The sequence below is a fragment of the Eucyclogobius newberryi genome, unplaced genomic scaffold (assembly GCF_026437365.1).
Source record: "Eucyclogobius newberryi isolate DKJ021-1_F unplaced genomic scaffold, fEucNew1.0.hap1 SCAF_4, whole genome shotgun sequence".
Taxonomy (NCBI): domain Eukaryota; kingdom Metazoa; phylum Chordata; class Actinopteri; order Gobiiformes; family Gobiidae; genus Eucyclogobius; species Eucyclogobius newberryi.
In genome coordinates this window covers 42682020-42706302 of record NW_027316056.1, presented here as the reverse complement: position 1 = coordinate 42706302, position 24283 = coordinate 42682020, and the positions used below count along the sequence as shown (strand labels likewise).

Here is a 24283-nt window from a genome sequence, read left to right as displayed (position 1 = left end):
CCTCTGGCCTCTGACCCTCTCTTCTGGCCTCTGACCTTCTCCTCTGGCCTCTGACCTTCTCCTCTGGCCTTTGACCCTCTCTTCTGGCCTCTGACCTTCTCATCTGGCCTCTGACCCTCTCTTCCGGCCTCTGACTTTCTCCTCTGGCCTCTGACCTTCTCCTCTGGCCTCTGACCCTCTCTTCTGGCCTCTGACCCTCTCTTCTGGCCGCTGACCTTCACCTCTGGCCTCTGACCTTCTCCTCTGGCCTCTGACCCTCTCTTCTGGCCTCTGACCTTCTCCTCTGGCCTTTGACCCTCTCTTCTGGCCTCTGACCTTCTTGTAGCATATATAATGCTGCAGTGCATTAAAATTGGAGTTGGACTAGTACCAGAAGTTTAAGGTTCGGCTCGGAGGAAAATGAGGTGTATTCAATGAGACAACTGACAAAATGCTTGTAGCGCTGAGTGGTGTTATTTCCAGTGATTGACAAATATATACAATATTTACAGTTGTGCACAATTAGAATAATGGTCCATATTTCTGAACTTAATCAGTTCAACGCGTTAACAAAGTTCCAAGTGCAGTGCTGCATAGCTCAGTCCACAAAAATAGAATCCACGGGTAAATTCCAAGGGTTTCAGAGTATGAATCAGTGTATCCACTAGCAGGGGATATTGTGTAGGATATAATGTATGTGTGGTGAGCGGCTGCGGCGCCTCTGTAGCGGGGCTCTCTCTCAAAAATATGGCGAAGTTGGATTTCAAGTGCTCAGCTGGATTTATTGTGCCAAAACCGAAGTGCAAAAATAGTGTAACAGTGCAAAATATATACAGTGAGCAAAAAGGTCCAAAAATCCAAAAACATATATTTACAGAGTTCCAACTATGAGTTCAACTTTAACTCGTTCTCTCTTTGACTCTCTCTCTCACACTGTTTCCTTCTCTGTTGTTGGAGACAGACTCCTCCCACAGCCAAGAGCGGCTCCCTTTATTCCTCACTTGCCCCTCCCACTGAGCAAAATAACTATATAATTCAAATCCCAAATAAACTGACAATAAACTGTTGTGGCCTCTTCCTACAACATAATACATCATTAATTATATACACATGTTCAAAATAAAGCAATATAAAACACACAGAATACCCGGTGTCACATGGTCAGCACCACGGCGCGAACAGCGCCCATTTAAACTTCCAGGAAGTCCTGGCTCGGTTTCGACCCAACGCGACGCATCGGCGGAGCGCGGCTTCGTGACAAAACAGGTAACAATTGGCGTGTGTATGCTTAGACTTAACCTAACGCGCGCAAGTGTGCACCCTTGGCGGATTAGTGACGGAGGAGTGCGGGGAAAGATGCGTGTGTAGCGTCTGATGCGAATGAATGAAACAGAGGGAAACGCGGGGAATGTATGAGTGTGTGTTGGAAAGTGCGCGCGGGCATGAAGGGCCGCGCGGCTGCTCAGCAAATAAGCGCCGACACCAGTTAAAGACGGACTGGCTCCGTCACATTATCCCTCCCTTCCGGAAGGTTGACACTGTGGGGCAACCTGGACAAATAATCCGCAACAATGTTCATCTTGCCGGCACGGTGTCGGATGGCGAATCTGAAGGGCTGTAGTGCGAGATACTATCTGGTCAGGCGACTATTATGATCCTTCATAGTGTTGATCCAAGTCAGGGCACTATGATCAGTCTCTAGATCAAATTCTCGTCCGAGCAGGTAGTAGCGCAAGCTCTCCAACGCCCATTTGATTGCAAGGCCCTCTTTCTCTACAGCAGAGTAGCGGGTCTCGCGTGGCAGGAGTTTGCGACTCAAATACAATATTGGACGCTCCTCTCCAGGTTCCCCCTGAGTCAGGACTGCTCCGAGGCCAACCATGGAGGCATCCACTTGTACCAAGAAGCGCTTGGTGAAGTCTGGACTCTTCAGCACCGGTGATGAACACAGGTGAGCTTTGAGGGTGTTGAAGGCATTCTCACAGTCCTCGGTCCAGAGACTGGGTTTCGCTGGCCTTTGGCGGTGAGTGCTGTAAGCGGAGTGGCAATCGTTGCGAACTGTGGCACAAACCGTCGGTACCATCCGGCCAACCCCAGAAAGGAACGCACCTCTTTCTTTGTTCGTGGCCTCGGAGATCTCAGGATAGCCTCGACCTTGTCGACCTGAGGCCTCACCTCCCCTCGACCCATCTGGTAGCCGAGGTAGCGTGTCTCCTGCCGAGCCCACTCACACTTTGCCGGATTCAGCGTAAGACCGGCTCGCTGGATCTGCTTCAGGACTTGGGAGAGATGTCGGACATGGTCCTCCCAGGTCTCGCTGAAGATGACGACATCGTCGAGATAAGCCGCGCTGAATAGCTCACACCCCTGGAGAACTCGATCCATCAGACGTTGAAACGTAGCGGGTGCTCCATGCAGCCCGAATGGCATCACAGTAAACTGAAACAGTCCAGTTGGTGTTTGAAATGCTGTGTAGGGCCGTGAGGACTTCTCGATGGCACTTGCCAGTATCCTTTGCAAAGGTCCAATGTGGTTATGTACTTGGCGGAACCAATCTTCTCCAGCAAGTCATCAATCCTTGGCATTGGGTATGCATCAAATTCAGACACAGAGTTCAGCTTTCGAAAGTCAATACATATCCTGAGTGATCCGTCTTTCTTGAAAACAATCACTACAGGACTGCTCCATTCGGATTTGGAAGGTTCGATGACTCCCAGTCTCAGCATTTCTTGGATCTCATCTTGGAGCTTCCCAACAAGCTGCTGTGGTACACGATATGGTCGCTGTCGGATCGGCCGACCCTCCTTCAGGCGGATGCCATGTTCCACCACTGTAGTTCTTCCAGGACTGGCACGGAACAGCGAAGACACTTCTTTGAAGGTCTGGAGTAGCTGTGTGGCTTGCTCAGGAGGAAGATGAACCAGCACAGGGGTAGCAGTGTTGGTCAGTCCCTCCAGTCCCATGTCCGGCTCTTCCCCGTCCTCGTCATCGTCTACTTTCCTGACCAACAGGACTTTAGTTGGAGCTTGGACTGGACGCTCTCTCCACACCTTCAGTAGGTTGACATGGTACGTCTGCCTGGACTTCTTTTTCTCTGGATGCAGGACCTCGTAGGTGACTGGTCCCATCTTCCGGGTGACAGTGTACGGGCCCTGCCATTTTGCTAAAAGTTTATGGGTTGAGGATGGCAGAAGAAGCAGCACCTTCTGACCAGGCTGGAACTCACGACTGCAGGCTTGGCGGTCGTACCAGGTCTTCTGGGCTTTTTGAGCACTTAGCAAGTTCTTCTCTGCCTCCTCCAAGTACTTTGACAGTCTCTCTCGCATTTCAAGTACAAACTTGACAATGCTCCGGTCACTTTGTCGTGCTGGTGGGCCCTCCCACTGTTTGCGTAGAAGGTCCAAAGGCCCCTGAACATCCCAGCCATATAACAGTTCAAATGGAGAAAATCCAGTTGACGCCTGTGGGACCTCTCGATAGGCAAACAAAACAAAGGGTAGCCAACAGTCCCAGTCTTTGCCGGTATCATCCACGAACTTCTGGAGCATCCGCTTCAGTGTCTGGTTAAACCGCTCAACCAGTCCATCCGTCTGTGGGTGGTACGGGGTGGTTTTGATGGAGGAAATGCCCAGTTGCTGCTGGAAAAGGTGCATTAACCGAGATGTGAAGTTGGTGCCTTGGTCCGTGAGAATTTCATCAGGTAATCCAACTCTGGAGAACAGTTGAACAAACGCTCGAAGGACAGCAGGCGCAGTGATGGTTCTCAGCGGAAAAGCCTCTGGAAATCTGGTGGCATAATCCGAGATGACCAGGATGTACTGATGTCCACTGCTGCTCTTCACCAGGGGCCCCACAATGTCCATCGCAATCCTTCGGAAGGGAGTGGAGATAACTGGAAGAGGCTGCAAAAAGGCACGGTCAGACTTGCGCACTGGACATGTTTTCTGACAGGTTGGACATGTAGCGCAATATTTGTGAATGTCAGCATACATGTACGGCCAATAAAATCTAGAACTGACGCGCAAGAATGTTTTGTGGCGACCGAGGTGACCTGACCATGGCACTGTGTGTGCTAAATGCATGACAAGGGTCCTACAGCTAAAGGGAACAACAAGACGTTTACATTCATCACTAACAATATACAACACCCCATTGTCAATAATAAACTTCTCTTGACCCAGACAACCTTTGGTTTCTTTTCCCACCTTAGCAAAAAGACTTTTCAAAGTAATATCATTGCTTTGCAACAAAGAAACATTTTCAGGTACATCCCACACAAAAGAATCACAATTTTCAGGATTTAAGATAAGATAAGATAAGATATTCCTTTATTGTCCCACATGGGGAAATTTCATTGGTGCAACGTAGGTAGATCCAGAGGTAGATACAGAAGAACAGATCACTTATAGGAAGTCTGAAAAACACTTTCAGTAGAAGATCTCCTATAAATAAATAAAAACTCCCATAGACAAATAAATACCATTGCATGTGATCACGACAGTAATTGCACATGAATATGTGTCACGACAGCACATAGATTGCACATGAATTTCACAGTAATTGCACATGAATTGCACATGAATTTCACAGTAATTGCACATGAATTGCACATGAATTCCAACAGTAATTGCACATATGACAGAATTAAAGACCACATTTCTTTTTCAAAGCGTCGCTGACGCCGGGATTTCCTTGGCCCTTTGGTGCCTCCCTCACACAGACTACTGTCCACGTCTGGCAGAGGTTGGACACCGGCTTTCACTTGTGCCCGCGTAAGAACAGAACACGACACATTTCCACAGTCATTATTCCCCCCAGAGTCAACATTCCCAGACAACAGGTCCATCAGAAAAGGTAGGTCCCAACCGAGAATAGCATCCACGGGTAGGTTTTCTACTACTCCCACAGCCACCAGATAGGGCTGGTCTGCAACCGTTATGGTAACCTCCACAGTAGGATAAAGGTGGCTATCCCCGTGCACACACAAAATGTCCACTGTCTTGCCATAGTTTATGCTGCTAACTGGCACTGAGCTACGTTTGATAAGGGATGTGAAACTACCAGTGTCCAGTAAAGCAGAAACCTCTTGGCCATTAATTAGCACATTTTTACAGCGTTTAATAGTACTTTCTGTCTCATGAGTGCCCTCTACCTCTGGTCTTGGAGGATAGCACGCTCCGCTAACTTTAGCTTTACGGACTGGGCAAACTGAGGCTTTGTGCCCAGGTTGTTGGCAGGAAAAACAAATAAACTCCTTACCAGGTCCTCGTTGGTTTGGGGCAGAATTCATGGTACCTGACACGTCTTGGTTGGTCTCACGTCTGGCAGGCCTTGGTAGAAAAGGTTGAGCTGGTGCGCGCTGGGATGCTGTGGTTAACCGGGCAGAAGATACTCCTTTCCGAGCGTTGAGATACTGCACGGCCAACTTAGCAGCGGTAAATCCATCGGCTGGCTCATGTTCCTTCACCCAGGTCCTCACTTCAAAAGGGAAACACCCGCAGAAGCTGCTCCATGATGATCGCTTCACCAATTTCCTCCTTGGAGCGTTCATCCGGTCTTATCCAGCGGCGATAGAGTCCTCGGAGGCGATGATAGGTCTCCGTAGGGCTTTCATCATGCGGCAGAGTGCTGGAGCGAAACTGCTGTCGGTAAGTTTCGGGTGAAATGTTAAATTTCGCAAGCAGAGCTGCTTTCAGGTCCATGTAACAGTGGGCTCTGTCTTCATCCATAGCAGAGTAGGCCTCCAGTCCCTTTCCAGTTAATAAGGGTACAAGACGACACGCCCACTCGTCCTCTGGCCACCTCCAGGTTCTAGCTATCCGCTCAAAACGTAGCAGATAATTTTCCATGTCCTCACCACTCTGAAACTGTGGTATTTTCGGCTCATTGTAATGTCTCCACTCTGGTCTCGGCCTGTCCTCAGCTTCCGGTACATGGCGCTGCGGCTCAGCATCATCGATCTCCATGCGGCTTCCATGGAACACCGATCTCTGGCCACCAGGGGTTGGCGACTCATGATGTGCAGGCAGGTTTGGCGCTGGACGAGGTCTTCGAAGAGTCGGCTGCGAAGGGGATGCAGGTTGAGCCCCGCGCTCCACAACAGTAGGAAAAGAGGCTCTCAGTCCCCGGAGTTCGGCCAGCAAACCCTCTTCGCGGCGTTGCTGTCCCGCTAGAAAATCTCTCATCAGCGTCACCATGTCCTGACCTGGTTCAGATGATGGCTCGGGCTTCTGCTCCCACTCTTCATCCTCATCTGTCTCCCATGCTGGGTCTGGAGCTCCTGCCCCCTCTGGCTGTCGATCACGGCCTTGTGATCGCAAACCTGTGCGCTTTGGTTGGCGAGAAACTTTCTTCCGACTTGCCATATCCCACTCCTGACACCAAATGTAGCGGGGCTTTCCCTCAAAAATATGGCGAAGTCAGATTTCAAGTGCTCAGCTGGATTTATTGTGCCAAAACCGAAGTGCAAAAATAGTGTAACAGTGCAAAATATATACAGTGAGCAAAAAGGTCCAAAAATCCAAAAACATATATTTACAGAGTTCCAACTATGAGTTCAACTTTAACTCGTTCTCTCTTTTAACTCTCTCTCTTTTACTCACTCTCTTTTACTCTCTCTCTCTCACTGTTTCCTTCTCTGTTGTTGGAGACAGACTCCTCCCACAGCCAAGAGCGGCTCCCTTTATTCCTCACTTGCCCCTCCCACTGAGCAAAATAACTATATAATTCAAATCCCAAATAAACTGACAATAAACTGTTGTGGCCTCTTCCTACAACATAATACATCATTAATTATATACACATGTTCAAAATAAAGCAATATAAAACACATAGAATACCCGGTGTCACATGGTCAGCACCACGGCGCGAACAGCGCCCATTTAAACTTCCAGGAAGTCCTGGCTCGGTTTCGACCCAACGCGACGCATCGGCGGAGCGCGGCTTCGTGACAAAACAGGTAACAATTGACGTGTGTATGCTTAGACTTAACCTAACGCGCGCAAGTGTGCACCCTTGGCGGATTAGTGACGGAGGAGTGCGGGGAAAGATGCGTGTGTAGCGTCTGATGCGAATGAATGAAACAGAGGGAAACGCGGGGAATGTATGAGTGTGTGTTGGAAAGTGCGCGCGGGCATGAAGGGCCGCGCGGCTGCTCAGCAAATAAGCGCCGACACCAGTTAAAGACGGACTGGCTCCGTCACAGCCTCCTACCGCACCGGCAGATGTTTGCACTCTCTCGGTTCGTTCTGGTTTCTTTAGCTCGCCATCCAGTTCTGGAACCTGGCCAGGTCCACTTTAAGTATATCAGTCAAACAAAACACAAGATCACAGGCAGAGGCATCTGCAGCCGCTTAACAACCTCGAGGCCCACACTCCTCCCGAACAACTGCGCGCGGCCATGTTTTAAAGAGCTTAGCGCCGCAAATCTCGCGATACATGAGCGAAGTCTCGCGATAGTTCGGCAGAGACGGACCAGGCAGGCAAAAATGAAGCAAAGGGACCAGGCAGGCAAAACGGAGGCAGAAACGGTCCAGGAGCAGAAAATCACCTGGGTTACACCCTCCTCTGGCCTCTGACCCTCTCTTCTGGCCTCTGACTTTCTCCTCTGGCCTCTGACCTTCTCCTCTGGCCTCTGACCTTCTCATCTGGCCTCTGACCCTCTCTTCTGGCCTCTGACTTTCACCTCTGGCCTCTGACCCTCTCTTCTGGCCTCTGACCTTCACCTCTGGCCTCTGACCCTCTCTTCTGGCCTCTGACCTTCACCTCTGGCCTCTGACCTTCACCTCTGGCCTCTGACCTTCTCCTCTGGTCTCTGACCCTCTCTTCTAATCTCTGACCCTCTCTTCTGGCCTCGGACCTTCTCCTCTCCTCTGGCCTCTGACCTTCTCCTCTGGCCTCTGACCTTCTCCTCTGGCCTCTGACCTTCTCCTCTGGCCTCTGACCTTCTCCTCTTGCCTCTGACCTTCTCTGGCCTCTTCATTACCTGCCCGTGGGCTGCAGGTGGCGCTGGATGACGGAGCTGCAGACATCATCCAGGCCGGCAGCACTCGGGTCCTGGAAGAAGACCGGTTCTGGTCTGGGTTCTGGTCTGGGTTCTGGTCTGGGTTCTGGTCTGGGTTCTGGTCTGGGTTCTGGTCTGGGTTCGGGTCTGGGTTCGGGTCTGGACCCTGGAGGACACAAAGACCAGATCAGATATCAGATGGTTGTGGTGTCTCCCGTTGGTACCAGTTTAGACCTGGTTCTGCTGTGGTTGAGTCTTGGTCTTAGTCCTGGTTTAGTCCTCTACATTACAGGGTTGTCAGGGGAACAAAGAAGATTAGTTTAAGGTGAAACTTAAAACGGCGCAAACAAACAGATAAACAGGACAGGCCCAGTGGGCGGAGCTTACTCAGACTAGGTCCAGAGATTGAGAATGACTCTTGGAGCAAACAAACCTCGCTCTGACGACGCGTGTCCTCGTCGTCATGTGACTGGTCCATGCTCTGAGTGGGCGGGGTCTGTGTGCGGTCTGGGCCAATGGGAGAGGACTTTCCTTCTGTTCTTTTCTCCTCAAACGTTTCTCTGAAGACGACATGTAATAGTGTGTTTAGACTTATACACCATGTAATAGTGTGTTTAGACTTATACACCATGTAATAGTGTGTTTAGACTTATACACCATGTAATAGTATGTTTAGACTTATACACATGTAATAGTGTGTTTAGACTTATACACATGTAATAGTGTGTTTAGACTTATACACCATGTAATAGTGTGTTTAGACTTATACACCATGTAATAGTGTGTTTAGACTTATACACCATGTAATAGTGTGTTTAGACTTATACACCATGTAATAGTGTGTTTAGACTTATACACATGTAATAGTGTGTTTAGACTTATACACCATGTAATAGTATGTTTAGACTTATACACCATGTAATAGTGTGTTTAGACTTATACACCATGTAATAGTATGTTTAGACTTATACACCATGTAATAGTATGTTTAGACTTATACACCATGTAATAGTGTGTTTAGACTTATACACATGTAATAGTGTGTTTAGACTTATACACCATGTAATAGTGTGTTTAGACTTATACACCATGTAATAGTGTGTTTAGACTGATACACCATGTAATAGTGTGTTTAGACTTATACACCATGTAATAGTGTGTTTAGACTGATACACCATGTAATAGTATGTTTAGACTTATACAACATGTAATAGTGTGTTTAGACTTATACACATGTAATAGTGTGTTTAGACTTATACACATGTAATAGTGTGTTTAGACTTATACACCATGTAATAGTGTGTTTAGACTTATACACATGTAATAGTGTGTTTAGACTTATACACCATGTAATAGTGTGTTTAGACTTATACACATGTAATAGTGTGTTTAGACTTATACACATGTAATAGTGTGTTTAGACTTATACACATGTAATAGTGTGTTTAGACTTATACAACATGTAATAGTGTGTTTAGACTTATACACCATGTAATAGTATGTTTAGACTTATACAACATGTAATAGTGTGTTTAGACTTATACACATGTAATAGTGTGTTTAGACTTATACAACATGTAATAGTGTGTTTAGACTTATACACCATGTAATAGTGTGTTTAGACTTATACACCATGTAATAGTGTGTTTAGACTTATACACATGTAATAGTGTGTTTAGACTTATACACATGTAATAGTGTGTTTAGACTTATACACATGTAATAGTGTGTTTAGACTTATACACCATGTAATAGTGTGTTTATGGTGCATGTACCATTGGAAATAATGAATGTACATTAAACCATCCTTGGAGGAAAATACAATCCCGTATGAGGCATATTTACCATCCCTTTAAAAAATTATGGGAAGAGCACTGAGACTGGACACGACTGTTTCAGGTCAAAGCAATCAAACCTTAAATAAATGTGAATATTGAACGTTACTTTTGTGTCGGCTCCAGCTCTCTCCGCGCTCTGTTGTTTTGGGTTTTCCTTTGGTCCACATCCTGGTTTAGATACTGGCCCTGGCCCTGGCCCTGGTCCTGAACCTGGTCCAGGCTCCTCAGGACCTTATAGCAGAGCTGTCCGGGCAGCAGAGACACAGTGTCCCCTGGCTTCAGGACTCTCCACTGGCCCCGGATCAGAGGACTTGGGCTGGACTCAGAGCTGGACTGGACGAAGACCGGGTTCACGTGGGTCTGACACAGCAGAGAAGAAACAGAAGGTCAGGGGGGAGGAGTCAGGAGGGGGAGTCAGGGGGGGAGGAGTCAGGAGGGGAGGAGTCAGGAGGGGAGGAGTCAGGAGGGGAGAAATCAGGAGGGGGGAGTCAGGAGGGGAGGAGTCAGGAGGGAGGAGTCAGGAGGGAGGAGTCAGGAGGGAGGAGTCAGGAGGGGGGAGTTAGGAGGGGAGGAGTCAGGAGGGGAGGAGTCAGGAGGGGGAGTCAGGAGGGGAGGAGTCAGGAGGGGAGGAGTCAGGAGGGGAGGAGTCAGGAGGGAGGAGTCAGGAGGGGGGAGTAAGGAGGGGAGGAGTCAGGAGGGGAGGAGTCAGGAGGGGGGGGAGTCAGGAGGGGAGGAGTCAGGAGGGGAGGAGTCAGGAGGGGGAGTCAGGAGGGGAGGAGTCAGGAGGGGGGGAGTCAGGAGGGGAGGAGTCAGGAGGGGAGGAGTCAGGAGGGGGAGTCAGGAGGGGAGGAGTCAGGAGGGGAGGAGTCAGGAGGGGAGGAGTCAGGAGGGGGAGTCAGGAGGGGAGGAGTCAGGAGGGGAGGAGTCAGGAGGGGAGAAATCAGGAGGGGGGAGTCAGGAGGGGAGGAGTCAGGAGAGAGGAGTCAGGAGGGGGGAGTTAGGAGGGGAGGAGTCAGGAGGGGAGGAGTCAGGAGGGGAGGAGTCAGGAGGGAGGAGTCAGGAGGGGGGAGTTAGGAGGGGAGGAGTCAGGAGGGGAGGAGTCAGGAGGGGGGGGAGTCAGGAGGGGAGGAGTCAGGAGGGGAGGAGTCAGGAGGGGGAGTCAGGAGGGGAGGAGTCAGGAGGGGAGGAGTCAGGAGGGGAGGAGTCAGGAGGGGGAGTCAGGAGGGGAGGAGTCAGGAGGGGAGAAATCAGGAGGGGGGAGTCAGGAGGGGAGGAGTCAGGAGGGAGGAGTCAGGAGGGAGGAGTCAGGAGGGGGGAGTTAGGAGGGGAGGAGTCAGGAGGGGAGGAGTCAGGAGGGGAGGAGTCAGGAGGGAGGAGTCAGGAGGGGGGAGTTAGGAGGGGAGGAGTCAGGAGGGGAGGAGTCAGGAGGGGAGGAGTCAGGAGGGGGAGTCAGGAGGGGAGGAGTCAGGAGGGGGGGAGTCAGGAGGGGAGGAGTCAGGAGGGGAGGAGTCAGGAGGGGGAGTCAGGAGGGGAGAAATCAGGAGGGGGGAGTCAGGAGGGGGAGTCAGGAGGGGAGGAGTCAGGAGGGAGGAGTCAGGAGGGAGGAGTCAGGAGGGGAGGAGTCAGGAGGGGGGGAGTCAGGAGGGGAGGAGTCAGGAGGGGAGGAGTCAGGAGGGGGAGTCAGGAGGGGAGGAGTCAGGAGGGGAGAAATCAGGAGGGGGGAGTCAGGAGGGGGAGTCAGGAGGGGAGGAGTCAGGAGGGGAGGAGTCAGGAGGGGAGGAGTCAGGAGGGGGAGTCAGGAGGGGGGGAGTCAGGAGGGGAGGAGTCAGGAGGGGGAGTCAGGAGGGGAGGAGTCAGGAGGGGGGGAGTCAGGAGGGGGGGAGTCAGGAGGAGTCAGGAGGGGAGGAGTCAGGAGGGGGGGAGTCAGGAGGGGGGAGTTAGGAGGGGAGGAGTCAGGAGGGAGGAGTCAGGAGGGGGGAGTTAGGAGGGGAGGAGTCAGGAGGGGGAGTCAGGGGGGAGGAGTCAGGAGGGGAGGAGTCAGGAGGGGGAGTCAGGAGGGGGAGTCAGGAGGGGAGAGTTAGGAGGGGGGGAGTTAGGAGGGGAGGAGTTAGGAGGGGAGGAGTCAGGAGGGGAGGAGTCAGGAGGGGGGAGTTAGGAGGGGAGGAGTCAGGGGGGGAGGAGTCAGGAGGGGAGGAGTCAGGAGGGGAGGAGTCAGGAGGGGAGGAGTCAGGAGGGGGGGAGTCAGGAGGGGGGGAGTCAGGAGGGGAGGAGTCAGGAGGGGGAGTCAGGAGGGGAGGAGTCAGGAGGGGGGGGAGTCAGGAGGGGGGGAGTCAGGAGGGGAGGAGTCAGGAGGGGAGGAGTCAGGAGGGGGGGAGTCAGGAGGGGGGAGTTAGGAGGGGAGGAGTCAGGAGGGGAGGAGTCAGGAGGGAGGAGTCAGGAGGGGGGAGTCAGGAGGGGAGGAGTCAGGAGGGGAGGAGTCAGGAGGGGAGGAGTCAGGAGGGGAGGAGTCAGGAGGGGGAGTCAGGAGGGGAGGAGTCAGGAGGGGAGAGTTAGGAGGGGGGGAGTTAGGAGGGGAGGAGTTAGGAGGGGAGGAGTCAGGAGGGAGGAGTCAGGAGGGGGGAGTTAGGAGGGGAGGAGTCAGGAGGGGAGGAGTCAGGAGGGGAGGAGTCAGGAGGGGAGAGTTAGGAGGGGGGGAGTTAGGAGGGGAGGAGTTAGGAGGGGAGGAGTCAGGAGGGGAGGAGTCAGGAGGGAGGAGTCAGGAGGGGGGGAGTTAGGAGGGGAGGAGTCAGGAGGGGGGAGTTAGGAGGGGAGGAGTCAGGAGGGGAGGAGTCAAGAGGGGGGAGTTAGGAGGGGAGGAGTCAGGGGGGAGGAGTCAGGAGGGCGAGTCAGGGGGGGAGGAGTCAGGAGGGGAGAAATCAGGAGGGAGGAGTCAGGAGGGGAGGAGTCAGGAGGGGGGTAGTCAGGAGGGGAGGAGTCAGGAGGGAGGAGTCAGGAGGGGGGGAGTCAGGAGGGGAGGAGTCAGGAGGGGGGGAGTCAGGAGGGGGGGAGTCAGGAGGGGAGGAGTCAGGAGGGGAGGAGTCAGGAGGGGAGGAGTCAGGAGGGGGGGAGTCAGGAGGGGGGGAGTCAGGAGGGGAGGAGTCAGGAGGGGAGGAGTCAGGAGGGGGGGAGTCAGGAGGGGGGGAGTCAGGAGGGGAGGAGTCAGGAGGGGAGGAGTCAGGAGGGGGGAGTCAGGAGGGAGGAGTCAGGAGGGAGGAGTCAGGAGGGGAGGAGTCAGGAGGGGAGGAGTCAGGAGGGGGGGAGTCAGGAGGGGGGGAGTCAGGAGGGGAGGAGTCAGGAGGGGAGGAGTCAGGAGGGGAGGAGTCAGGAGGGGAGGAGTCAGGAGGGGGGGAGTCAGGAGGGGAGGAGTCAGGAGGGGAGGAGTCAGGAGGGGGGGAGTCAGGAGGGGAGGAGTCAGGAGGGGAGGAGTCAGGAGGGGAGGAGTCAGGAGGGGGGAGTCAGGAGGGAGGAGTCAGGAGGGAGGAGTCAGGAGGGGGGAGTCAGGAGGGAGGAGTCAGGAGGGAGGAGTCAGGAGGGAGGAGTCAGGAGGGGAGGTTTGTTGAGCTTTGAGATGTTCTCACAGATTTGAGGCTCAGTTCTCCGTCACAGTTCTGCAGCAGAGCGTGGCTCCGAGAGACTCTCTTATCACTGATCTGACACAACAAAGAGTTTATTTACATCAGGTCCAAACCAGGTCCAAACCGGGTCTAAACCGGGTCTAAACCAGAACTAAATCAGGACTCACCCCCAGCAGTGGTCCTCGGCCCAGGACGGTCTGTCCTGGTGCAACAGGGACCGAGGCTCCTGCAGAGACCGGCTCCAGCTCAAAGACCCACATCAGGATTTGAGACTAAAGTCCTGGTCCTGGAGAAACAAGAGAACCAGGTCCAAACCAGGTCTAAACCAGGACCAAACCAGGTCCAAACCAGGTCTAAACCAGGTCCAAACCGGGTCCAAACCGGGTCCAAACCGGGTCCAAACCGGGACTAAACCGGGTCCAAACCGGGTCCAAACCGGGTCCAAACCAGGTCTAAACCAGGTCCAAACCAGGTCCAAACCAGGTCCAAACCAGGACCAAACCAGGTCCAAACCGGGTCCAAACCGGGTCCAAACCGGGTCCAAACCGGGTCCAAACCGGGACTAAACCGGGTCCAAACCGGGTCCAAACCGGGTCCAAACCGGGTCCAAACCGGGACTAAACCGGGACTAAACCGGGTCTAAACCGGGACTAAACCAGGTCCAAACCAGGTCCAAACCAGGTCTAAACCAGGTCCAAACCAGGTCCAAACCAGGTCCAAACCAGGTCTAAACCAGGTCTAAACCAGGTCTAAACCAGGTCTAAACCAGGTCCAAACCAGGTCCAAACCAGGTCTAAACCAGGACCAAACCAGGTCCAAACCAGGTCTAAACCAGGTCCAAACCAGGTCTAAACCAGGTCTAAACCAGGTCCAAACCAGGTCTAAACCAGGTCTAAACCAGGTCTAAACCAGGTCTAAACCAGGTCCAAACCAGGTCCAAACCAGGTCTAAACCAGGACCAAACCAGGTCCAAACCAGGTCCAAACCAGGTCTAAACCAGGACCAAACCAGGTCCAAACCAGGTCTAAACCAGGTCCAAACCGGGTCCAAACCGGGTCTAAACCAGGACCAAACCAGGTCCAAACCAGGTCCAAACCAGGTCCAAACCAGGTCTAAACCAGGTCCAAACCAGGTCTAAACCAGGACCAAACCAGGTCTAAACCAGGTCCAAACCAGGTCTAAACCAGGACCAAACCAGGTCTAAACCAGGTCTAAACCAGGTCTAAACCAGGTCCAAACCAGGTCTAAACCAGGACTAAACCGGGACTAAACCAGGACTAAACCAGGTCTAAACCAGGACTAAACCAGGACTAAACCGGGACTAAACCAGGACTAAACCGGGACTAAACCGGGACTAAACCAGGACTAAACCAGGACTAAACCAGGTCTAAACCAGGACTAAACCAGGACTAAACCGGGACTAAACCAGGTCTAAACCAGGACTAAACCAGGACTAAACCGGGACTAAACCAGGACTAAACCGGGACTAAACCGGGACTAAACCAGGACTAAACCAGGAGGAGCTCGTATGTCACAAATAGACTATTAAAGTTTCTCATTATTACACTATTATTTTATTATTGTTTTTTCCGTTTGTTAATATTGAGGGAAACATTTGTTTGACTAGATTACGATCATTATGTTGTTAATTGGTCAGTTTGAGCACAAACCTCTTCATTCAAACCGGTGCTAACTTAGAATGAGAAATCCGGGCTAAAAGTGAGATTTATTCAAATACAAAGTTATAGAGAACACACTTACTCACCTTATCTTTTGTGGGGAAGAGTAAAGTTACAGTAAAGAGTTTTTGGTCGTTAAAATGTCTTTATTCAGTGAAAAAGGTTCAAAATTGTTCATAAACAGCGTCACGCTGCTGTCCGGACGTACACAACCTTCAGCTACACTGAGCATGCGCAGGAAGCACGAGCCTCGGATTCGCCCAGTTTTATTTAATGTTATTTAATAATTTATTCACTTTTACTGTTAGAGTGTTTGTATTTATATTCATGAGCGTTAAACTAATATTTAAAAGTACTTATTATTTATATTATTTTTAAAAGAGTGTGTTTTGGTTCGAGTCTGGGGCGCATGCGCAGTGTGTGTAAACAAAGAGCCGTTTAAAGGCTCGAGCTGTCAGCGCCTCGCGACGGTAAGACTCGTTTATTACGCATTTATTACACTGTTTCTATACGAATAAACGCATCATCGGAGCAGAATATATTCATTACCTTGATTTAGATGAATGTAAAGTGCAATTAGATGAAGAGGTTTAGTTTTAGAGCGGATCGGCGCGTGTTCGGGGCGGGGCACTGTCGCGCGCTTGTCCCCGTAAACGGACTTTTCTGCACGTTTCTTCACAAATAAAGTGTTCAAACTCTTCCTCCCGCTGGAAATGAAAGTGAATATATTCAGTTTAGGCATGGGATAATACTGACATGCTGCCACGATCATCAAGGCCAAAATAATAACCATTATTATGATGTTTGCGAGGCTAAAACGTGACTTATTCTTCCGACTACGATTGAATATTGAAATGAATATTACAATTTTGATATTTGTCATAGTGAAACTATTATTTTACTAAACTGGAAACAGTTTTGTTATTTTTAAATATACATTTAAGTATTGGGATACCAGTGGTGGAAAGTAACTATCTACAAAAGTAAAAGTACTGTACATTTGAGCCAGCTGTACATTACATTTGACAGTGGATATTTGATACTACAGTATTTGTACTCTCCATGTGTTTTAAGCACGTTCATGGTATTCAATACTTTTACTTAAGTAGATGATACTTTTACTTGTCTTAAAGGTTGAATGGATGATTTTTTTGTCTCATGTCCTCGTGGCGTGGACGGCCGATTAGTCCTGCCACGTGTCAATCATAAAACGCACCTACCATTCACCTGCAGAGCCTGGTTCACCTGCAGAGCCTGGTTCACCTGCAGAGCCTGGTTCACCTGCAGAGCCTGGTTCACCTGCAGAGCCTGGTTCACCTGCAGAGCCTGGTTCACCTGCAGAGCCTGGTTCACCTGCAGAGCCTGGTTCACCTGCAGAGCCTGGTTCACCTGCAGAGCCTGGTTCACCTGCAGAGCCTGGTTCACCTGCAGAGCCTGGTTCACCTGCAGAGCCTGGTTCACCTGTGCCTAAGCGCATTGATCTATCATAATATAGTTCCCTCAGTGACGGGACAAAATGAAGACGGAGAAAGACAGTTCGAGCTCAGAAGAGACGAAAATCTACAGGAGACGAGAGACGGGGGAGTGGCATGAGCACGGGGGAGTGGCATGAGCACGGGGGAGTGGCATGAGCACGGGGGAGTGGCATGAGCACGGGGGAGGGGCATGTGCACGGGGGAGGGGCATGTGCACGGGGGAGGGGCATGAGCACGGGGGAGGGGCATGTGCACGGGGGAGTGGCATGAGCACGGGGGAGGGGCATGAGCACGGGGGAGGGGCATGTGCACGGGGGAGGGGCATGTGCACTTCCGCCTGAGTTCTCAAATCGCCAAAAAATCGTCCATTGCGTCTTTAAGGTTTTCTTCCTGTATTTGTGTTGTGTTTGTGTTTCCTTTTTTTTTTTAATAAGATTTTCATTTTATTTAAACAATCAAAACACGACCAGAGAAAGTAAAACAGACAAAACTCAAAAGACACAAATCCATCAAAACTAAAACAAAACTGAACCCAAACAAATGTCCCACTTTACCAAAGTTTGTCCAGTTTGGACATTTTCAAATTGAGTCCGAATGTAATTTTTTCCATTTGTTTGTTGAAAATCCATTATAATGTCCTGAGGCCCAAAGACAGAGTCCTGAGGCCCAAAGACAGAGTCCTGAGGCCCAAAGACAGAGTCCTGAGGTCCAAAGACAGAGTCCTGAGGTCCAAAGACAGAGTCCTGAGGTCCAAAGACAGAGTCCTGAGGTCCAAAGACAGAGTCCTGAGGCCCAAAGACAGAGTCCTGAGGCCCAAAGACAGAGTCCTGAGGCCCAAAGACAGAGTCCTGAGGCCCAAATACAGAGTCCTGAGGTCCAAAGACAGAGTCCTGAGGTCCAAAGACAGAGTCCTGAGGCCCAAAGACAGAGTCCTGAGGCCCAAAGACAGAGTCCTGAGGCCCAAAGACAGAGTCCTGAGGCCCAAAGACAGAGTCCTGAGGCCCAAAGACAGAGTCCTGAGGCCCTTAGAGTAATAATAGTTTAATAGTGTCATTAGAGCTTGATACACTCTTATTTTCATCCTTTATTCTTTTCTTTCTTGTGCAGGAGCCGAGCCATGATGCAACACAGAGTCCAGGGGCCCCACTCTCGCTCAAAAGGGCCGATCACAGGGGCCCACGGCTCCGAAGGCCTCCACCCTGACTCTACAGAGCTCTGTGGCCTCTGCTCCACCTGTGGCTCCTCCCGTGGCCCCTCCTGTGGCTCCTCTTGTGGCCCCTCCCGTGGCTCCTCCAGTGGCTCCTCCTGTGGCCCCTCCAGTGGCTCCTCCTGTGGCCCCTCCTGTGGCTCCTCCCGTGGCCCCTCCTGTGGCTCCTCTTGTGGCCCCTCCTGTGGCTCCTCTTGTGGCCCCTCCCGTGGCCCCTCCTGTGGCCCCTCCTGTGGCTCCTCCTGTGGCCCCTCCTGTGGCTCCTCCCGTGGCCCCTCCCGTGGCCCCTCCTGTGGCTCCTCTTGTGGCCCCTCCCGTGGCCCCTCCAGTGGCTCCTCCTGTGGCCCCTCCCGTGGCCCCTCCCGTGGCCCCTCCAGTGGCTCCTCCTGTGGCCCCTCCTGTGGCTCCTCCCGTGGCCCCTCCAGTGGCTCCTCTTGTGGCCCCTCCCGTGGCCCCTCCAGTGGCTCCTCTTGTGGCCCCTCCCGTGGCCCCTCCAGTGGCTCCTCTTGTGGCCCCTCCAGTGGCTCCTCCTGTGGCCCCTCCTGTGGCCCCTCCCGTGGACCCTCCAGTGGCTCCTCCCGTGGCCCCTCCAGTGGCACCTCTTGTGGCCCCTCCCGTGGACCCTCCAGTGGCTCCTCTTGTGGCCCCTCCTGTGGCCCCTCCAGTGGCTCCTCCCGTGGCCCCTCCTGTGGCCCCTCCTGTGGCCCCTCCTGTGGCTCCTCCCGTGGCCCCTCCAGTGGCTCCTCTTGTGGCCCCTCCCGTGGCCCCTCCAGTGGCTCCTCTTGTGGCCCCTCCTGTGGCCCCTCCTGTGGCTCCTCCCGTGGCCCCTCCTGTGGCTCCTCCCGTGGCCCCTCCCGGGGCCCCTGTGACTTCTCCAGGAGCCTCCCCGCTGAGATGACGGAGCAGATCTTCCTCCAGCTGGACCCTCGGAGCCTGTGCAGAGCGGCTCAGACCTGCAGACACTGGCACCGCTTCATCCAGGACAGCGAGGCCCTGTGGAGGGGCCAGTGTCGGCTCCTGAGGGCCCACTGCGGCCGCGAGGTGGACCGGGACCGGGGCCACGGCCTCTCCTGGAAGGTACTGGATCTTTACACCAGTTTTACACCTCCAAATGTCTCCCACCAATATTTACATTTACACTCATTTTCCTCAAATGTTTCCTACATTTTCTCCACCAATAATTGACCTGTCTCTGTCTGTTAGACCAGGTTCAGACCGGGTTTAGACCAGGTTCAGACCGGGTTTAGACCAGGTTCAGACCAGGTTTAGACCAGGTTTAGACCAGGTTTAGACCAGGTTCAGACCAGGTTTAGACCAGGTTTAGACCAGGTTCAGACCAGGTTCAGACCAGGTTTAGACCGGGTTTAGACCAGGTTTAGACCAGGTTTAGACCAGGTTTAGACCAGGTTTAGACCAGGTTTAGACCAGGTTTAGACCAGGTTCAGACCAGGTTTAGACCAGGTTCAGACCAGGTTTAGACCAGGTTCAGACCAGGTTTAGACCAGGTTCAGACCAGGTTTAGACCAGGTTCAGACCAGGTTCAGACCAGGTTCAGACCAGGTTTAGACCAGGTTTAGACCATGTTTAGACCAGGTTTAGACCAGGTTCAGACCAGGTTCAGACCAGGTTCAGACCAGGTTCAGACCAGGTTTAGACCAGGTTTAGACCATGTTTAGACCAGGTTTAGACCAGGTTCAGACCAGGTTCAGACCAGGTTCAGACCAGGTTTAGACCAGGTTTAGACCAGGTTTAGACCGGGTTCAGACCAGGTTTAGACCAGGTTCAGACCAGGGTTAGACCAGGTTTAGACCAGGTTTAGACCAGGTTTAGACCAGGTTTAGACCAGGTTTAGACCGGGTTCAGACCAGGGTTAGACCAGGTTCAGACCAGGTTCAGACCAGGTTTAGACCAGGTTCAGACCAGGTTCAGACCAGGTTTAGACCGGGTTTAGACCAGGTTTAGACCAGGTTTAGACCAGGTTTAGACCGGGTTCAGACCAGGGTTAGACCAGGTTCAGACCAGGTTCAGACCAGGTTCAGACCAGGTTCAGACCAGGTTTAGACCAGGTTTAGACCAGGTTCAGACCAGGTTCAGACCAGGTTTAGACCAGGTTTAGACCAGGTTCAGACCAGGTTCAGACCAGGTTTAGACCGGGTTCAGACCAGGTTTAGACCAGGTTCAGACCAGGTTTAGACCGGGTTCAGACCAGGTTCAGACCAGGTTTAGACCAGGTTTAGACCAGGTTCAGACCAGGTTTAGACCAGGTTCAGACCAGGTTTAGACCAGGTTCAGACCAGGTTTAGACCAGGTTTAGACCAGGTTCAGACCAGGTTTAGACCGGGTTCAGACCAGGTTCAGACCAGGTTCAGACCTGGTTTAGACCGGGTTCAGACCAGGTTCAGACCAGGTTCAGACCAGGTTTAGACCAGGTTTAGACCAGGTTCAGACCAGGTTTAGACCGGGTTCAGACCAGGTTCAGACCAGGTTCAGACCAGGTTTAGACCAGGTTCAGACCAGGTTTAGACCAGGTTCAGACCAGGTTTAGACCAGGTTCAGACCAGGTTTAGACCGGGTTCAGACCAGGTTCAGACCAGGTTTAGACCGGGTTCAGACCAGGTTTAGACCAGGTTCAGACCAGGTTTAGACCGGGTTCAGACCAGGTTTAGACCAGGTTCAGACCAGGTTTAGACCAGGTTTAGACCAGGTTTAGACCGGGTTCAGACCAGGTTCAGACCAGGTTTAGACCGGGTTCAGACCAGGTTTAGACCAGGTTCAGACCAGGTTTAGACCGGGTTCAGACCAGGTTTAGACCAGGTTCAGACCAGGTTTAGACCGGGTTCAGACCAGGTTTAGACCAGGTTCAGACCAGGTTCAGACCAGGTTTAGACCGGGTTCAGACCAGGTTTAGACCGGGTTCAGACCAGGTTTAGACCGGGTTCAGACCAGGTTTAGACCAGGTTTAGACCAGGTTTAGACCGGGTTTAGACCGAGGTTAGACCGGGTTTAGACCAGGTTTAGACCGGGTTTAGACCGAGGTTAGACCAGGTTTAGACCAGGTTTAGACCGGGTTTAGACCGAGGTTAGACCAGGTTTAGACCAGGTTTAGACCGGGTTTAGACCAGGTTTAGACCGGGTTTAGACCAGGTTTAGACCGGGTTTAGACCCAGGTTAGACCGGGTTTAGACCAGGTTTAGACCGAGGTTAGACCGGGTTTAGACCGGGTTTAGACCGAGGTTAGACCGGGTTTAGACCAGGTTTAGACCGAGGTTAGACCGGGTTTAGACCCGGTTTAGACCGGGTTTAGACCGGGGTTAGACCGGGTTCAGACCAGGTTTAGACCGGGTTCAGACCAGGTTTAGACCGGGTTTAGACCGAGGTTAGACCGGGTTCAGACCAGGTTTAGACCGGGTTTAGACCAGGTTTAGACCGGGTTTAGACCCAGGTTAGACCGGGTTTAGACCAGGTTTAGACCGGGTTTAGACCGAGGTTAGACCGGGTTTAGACCAGGTTTAGACCGGGTTTAGACCGAGGTTAGACCAGGTTTAGACCAGGTTTAGACCGGGTTTAGACCGAGGTTAGACCGGGTTTAGACCGGGTTTAGACTGGGTTCAGACCGGGTTCAAACCGGGTTTAGTCCGTGTTTAGACCGGGTTTAGACCGGGATTGGACCGGGTTTAGTCCGGGTTTAGACCGGGTTTAGACCAGGTTTAGACCGGGTTCAGACCGGGTTTAGTCCGGGTTTAGACCGGGTTTGGACCGGGATTAGACCAGGTTTAGTCCGGGTTTAGACCGGGTATAGATCGGGTTTAGACCGGGTTCAGTCCGGGTTTAGACTAGGTATAGATTGGGTATAGACTGGTTTAGTTCGGGTTTGAACCGGGTTCAGTCCGGGTTTAGACCGGGTTTGGACCGGGATTAGTCTGGGTTTAGACCCGGTTTTGACCAGGTTTAGACCGGGTTTAGACTGGGTTTAGACCAGGTATAGACCGGGTAGAGACGGGTTTAGTTAGGGTTTAGACTGGGTTTATACCGGGTTTAGTCCGGGTTTGGACCGGGTTTAGACCGGATTTGAACCGGGTTTAGTCCAGGTTTAGACCGGGTATAGACCGGGTTAAGAGCGGGTTTAGTCCGGGTTTGAACCGGGTTTAGACCGGGTTTAGACCGGGTCATTGATGTCGTGATGATTTCATTGATGTCCTGATGATGTCACTGATGTCCTGATGATGTCATTGATGTCCTGATGATGTCCTGATGATGTCACTGATGTCCTGATGATGTCATTGATGTCCTGATGATGTCACTGATGTCCTGATGATGTCATTGATGTCCTGATGATGTCCTGATGATGTCACTGATGTCCTGATGATGTCATTGATGTCCTGATGATGTCCTGATGATGTCACTGATGTCCTGATGATGTCATTGATGTCCTGATGATGTCATTGATGTCGTGATGATTTCATTGATGTCCTGATGATGTCATTGATGTCGTGATGATGTCACTGATGTCCTGATGATGTCATTGATGTCCTGATGATGTCGTGATGATGTCACTGATGTCCTGATGATGTCATTGATGTCCTGATGATGTCCTGATGATGTCACTGATGTCCTGATGATGTCATTGATGTCCTGATGATGTCATTGATGTCGTGATGATGTCACTGATGTCCTGATTATGTCCTGATGATGTCATTGATGTTGTGATGATGTCGTGTTTCAGGTGACTCTGTCGAGGAACTTCGCCCGCGGTCGTCTCAAACGTGATTGGCTGAGAGGACGCTTCAGCTGCGTCCAATCGGCCAATGAGCTGCGAGACGTCAGAATGGTCCCGTTTGATGCCGAGGCCTGGGGCGAGATCCTGCAGGCCGAGCTGGACCGCTGAGACCGGGTTTAGACCGGGTTTAGACTGGGTTTAGACTGGGTTTAGTCCGGGTTTGGACCGGGTTTAGACCGGGTTCAGTCCGGGTTTAGTCCGGGTTTAGAGCGGGTTTAGAGCGAGTATAGACCAGGTTTAGACCGGGTTTAGACTGGGTTTAGACTGGGTTTATACCGGGTTTTGACCGGGTTGAGACCGGGTTTAGACTGGGTTTAGACTGGGTTTAGTCCGGGTTTGGACCGGGTTTAGACCGGGTTCAGTCCGGGTTTAGTCCGGGTTTAGAGCGGGTTTAGAGCGGGTTTAGAGCGGGTATAGACCAGGTTTAGACCGGGTTTAGACCGGATTTGAACCGGATTTGAACCGGGTTTAGACCAGGTATAGACCGGTTTTGGACCGGGTATAGACCGGGTTAAGAGTGGGTTTAGTCCGGGTTTGAACCGGGTTCAGTCCGGGTTTAGACCAGGTATAGACCGGGTATGGACGGGTTTAGTCCGGGTTTAGACCAGGTTTAGTCCGGATTTTGACCGGGTTTAATCTGGGTTTGGACCCGGCTTTGACCGGGTTTAGAGCGGGTTTAGTTTTAAATCTAATATATTTTATAGACACTGTAAATAATGATTCGTAATACTTTTGTAGCAGAATAATGATGTTTAATGTGGACAGTTTGTAAACGTGTGAATGATCTTGTGACGTGACAGAAGTTCAGAGTCTCCTTTACTTAGAGCTTTACTTTATCTCTATTTCACACAAACCACAATCGTTTAGTTCAGAAAAGATTTATTGTCTTTGAAAAGACGTGACAAACACTTTGTGTTAAAGTGCAACATAAAACCATGAATAATAAAATAATCATAATATCAACGTTTCTGGAGTCGAATCCAAATATGGCAAAAATCAAGACTTTACTCATAAAAAAGGTCAAAAATAAACTTAAACGTCTCAGTATTTACACAAACATGTACACAAACATGTACACAAACATGTACACATATATGTACACATACATGTACACAAACATGTACACATATATGTACACATACATGTACACATACATGTACACATATCTGTGTACATGTATGTGTACATGTATGTGTACATATATGTGTACATATATGTACACATATATGTACACATATATGTACACATACATGTACACATACATGTACACAAACATGTACACAAACATGTACACAGACATGTACACAGACATGTACACAAACATGTACACATATATGTACACATACATGTACACAGACATGTACACAGATATTTACAGATGGTCAGAAATACTGGGTGGTGGTGGTGGGGGGCTGTGGGTTGTTACCGCTCCACCTCCTGTAACAGACTCATCCCCGTCTGAGATGAGCCCGATGAGGGTGGTGTCGTCATGGTGATGAGGGTGGTGTCGTCGTGGTGATGAGGGTGGTGTCGTCGTGGTGATGAGGGTGGTGTCGTCATGGTGATGAGGTGGTGTCGTCATGATGATGAGGTGGTGTCGTCATGATGATGAGGTGGTGTCGTCATGGTGATGAGGGTGGTGTCGTCATGGTGATGAGGTGGTGTCGTCATGATGATGAGGTGGTGTCGTCATGGTGATGAGGGTGGTGTCG

At 51.4% G+C, this 24283-nt stretch overlaps 3 protein-coding genes across 4 annotated transcripts in view; 1 reads left to right on the top strand and 2 right to left on the bottom strand.

Moving 5' to 3' along the window:
• The window catches only part of aplf (aprataxin and PNKP like factor), a 29286-nt gene extending 13971 nt beyond the window's left edge, over nt 1–15315 (bottom strand). The window contains exons 1-6 of one of the 2 annotated variants that reach the window (XM_072463502.1): nt 15199–15315; nt 13601–13719; nt 13437–13508; nt 9926–10179; nt 8415–8541; nt 7964–8147 (exon numbers count right to left, since the gene is read on the bottom strand). In XM_072463502.1, the coding sequence (XP_072319603.1) occupies nt 7964–8147; nt 8415–8541; nt 9926–10179; nt 13437–13508; nt 13601–13693 (730 nt within the window). In that variant the 5' untranslated portion in view covers nt 13694–13719; nt 15199–15315. The remainder of the gene's footprint in view (nt 1–7963; nt 8148–8414; nt 8542–9925; nt 10180–13436; nt 13509–13600; nt 13720–15198) is intronic. The other variant, XM_072463503.1, reaches the window with a different exon arrangement.
• LOC140377883 (uncharacterized) overlaps nt 1–24283 on the bottom strand; it is a 63273-nt gene that overhangs the window by 22552 nt on the left and 16438 nt on the right. The gene's annotated exons all lie outside the window — the stretch shown is intronic.
• fbxo48 (F-box protein 48) lies at nt 15544–23501 on the top strand. Its single transcript, XM_072463504.1, has 3 exons — nt 15544–15582; nt 17695–18871; nt 22518–23501. The coding sequence occupies exons 2-3, from the start codon at nt 17705–17707 to the stop codon at nt 22677–22679; spliced, it is 1329 nt and encodes a 442-aa protein (XP_072319605.1). The 5' UTR covers nt 15544–15582; nt 17695–17704; the 3' UTR covers nt 22680–23501.

Bases quoted from the DNA above. Each gene is read 5' to 3' on its own strand.
- fbxo48 (XM_072463504.1), top strand. From the start codon at position 17,705: ATGATGCAACACAGAGTCCAGGGGCCCCACTCTCGCTCAAAAGGGCCG. The intron at 18,872-22,517 runs GTACTGGATCTT...GTCGTGTTTCAG, and splicing joins GCCACGGCCTCTCCTGGAAG to GTGACTCTGTCGAGGAACTT.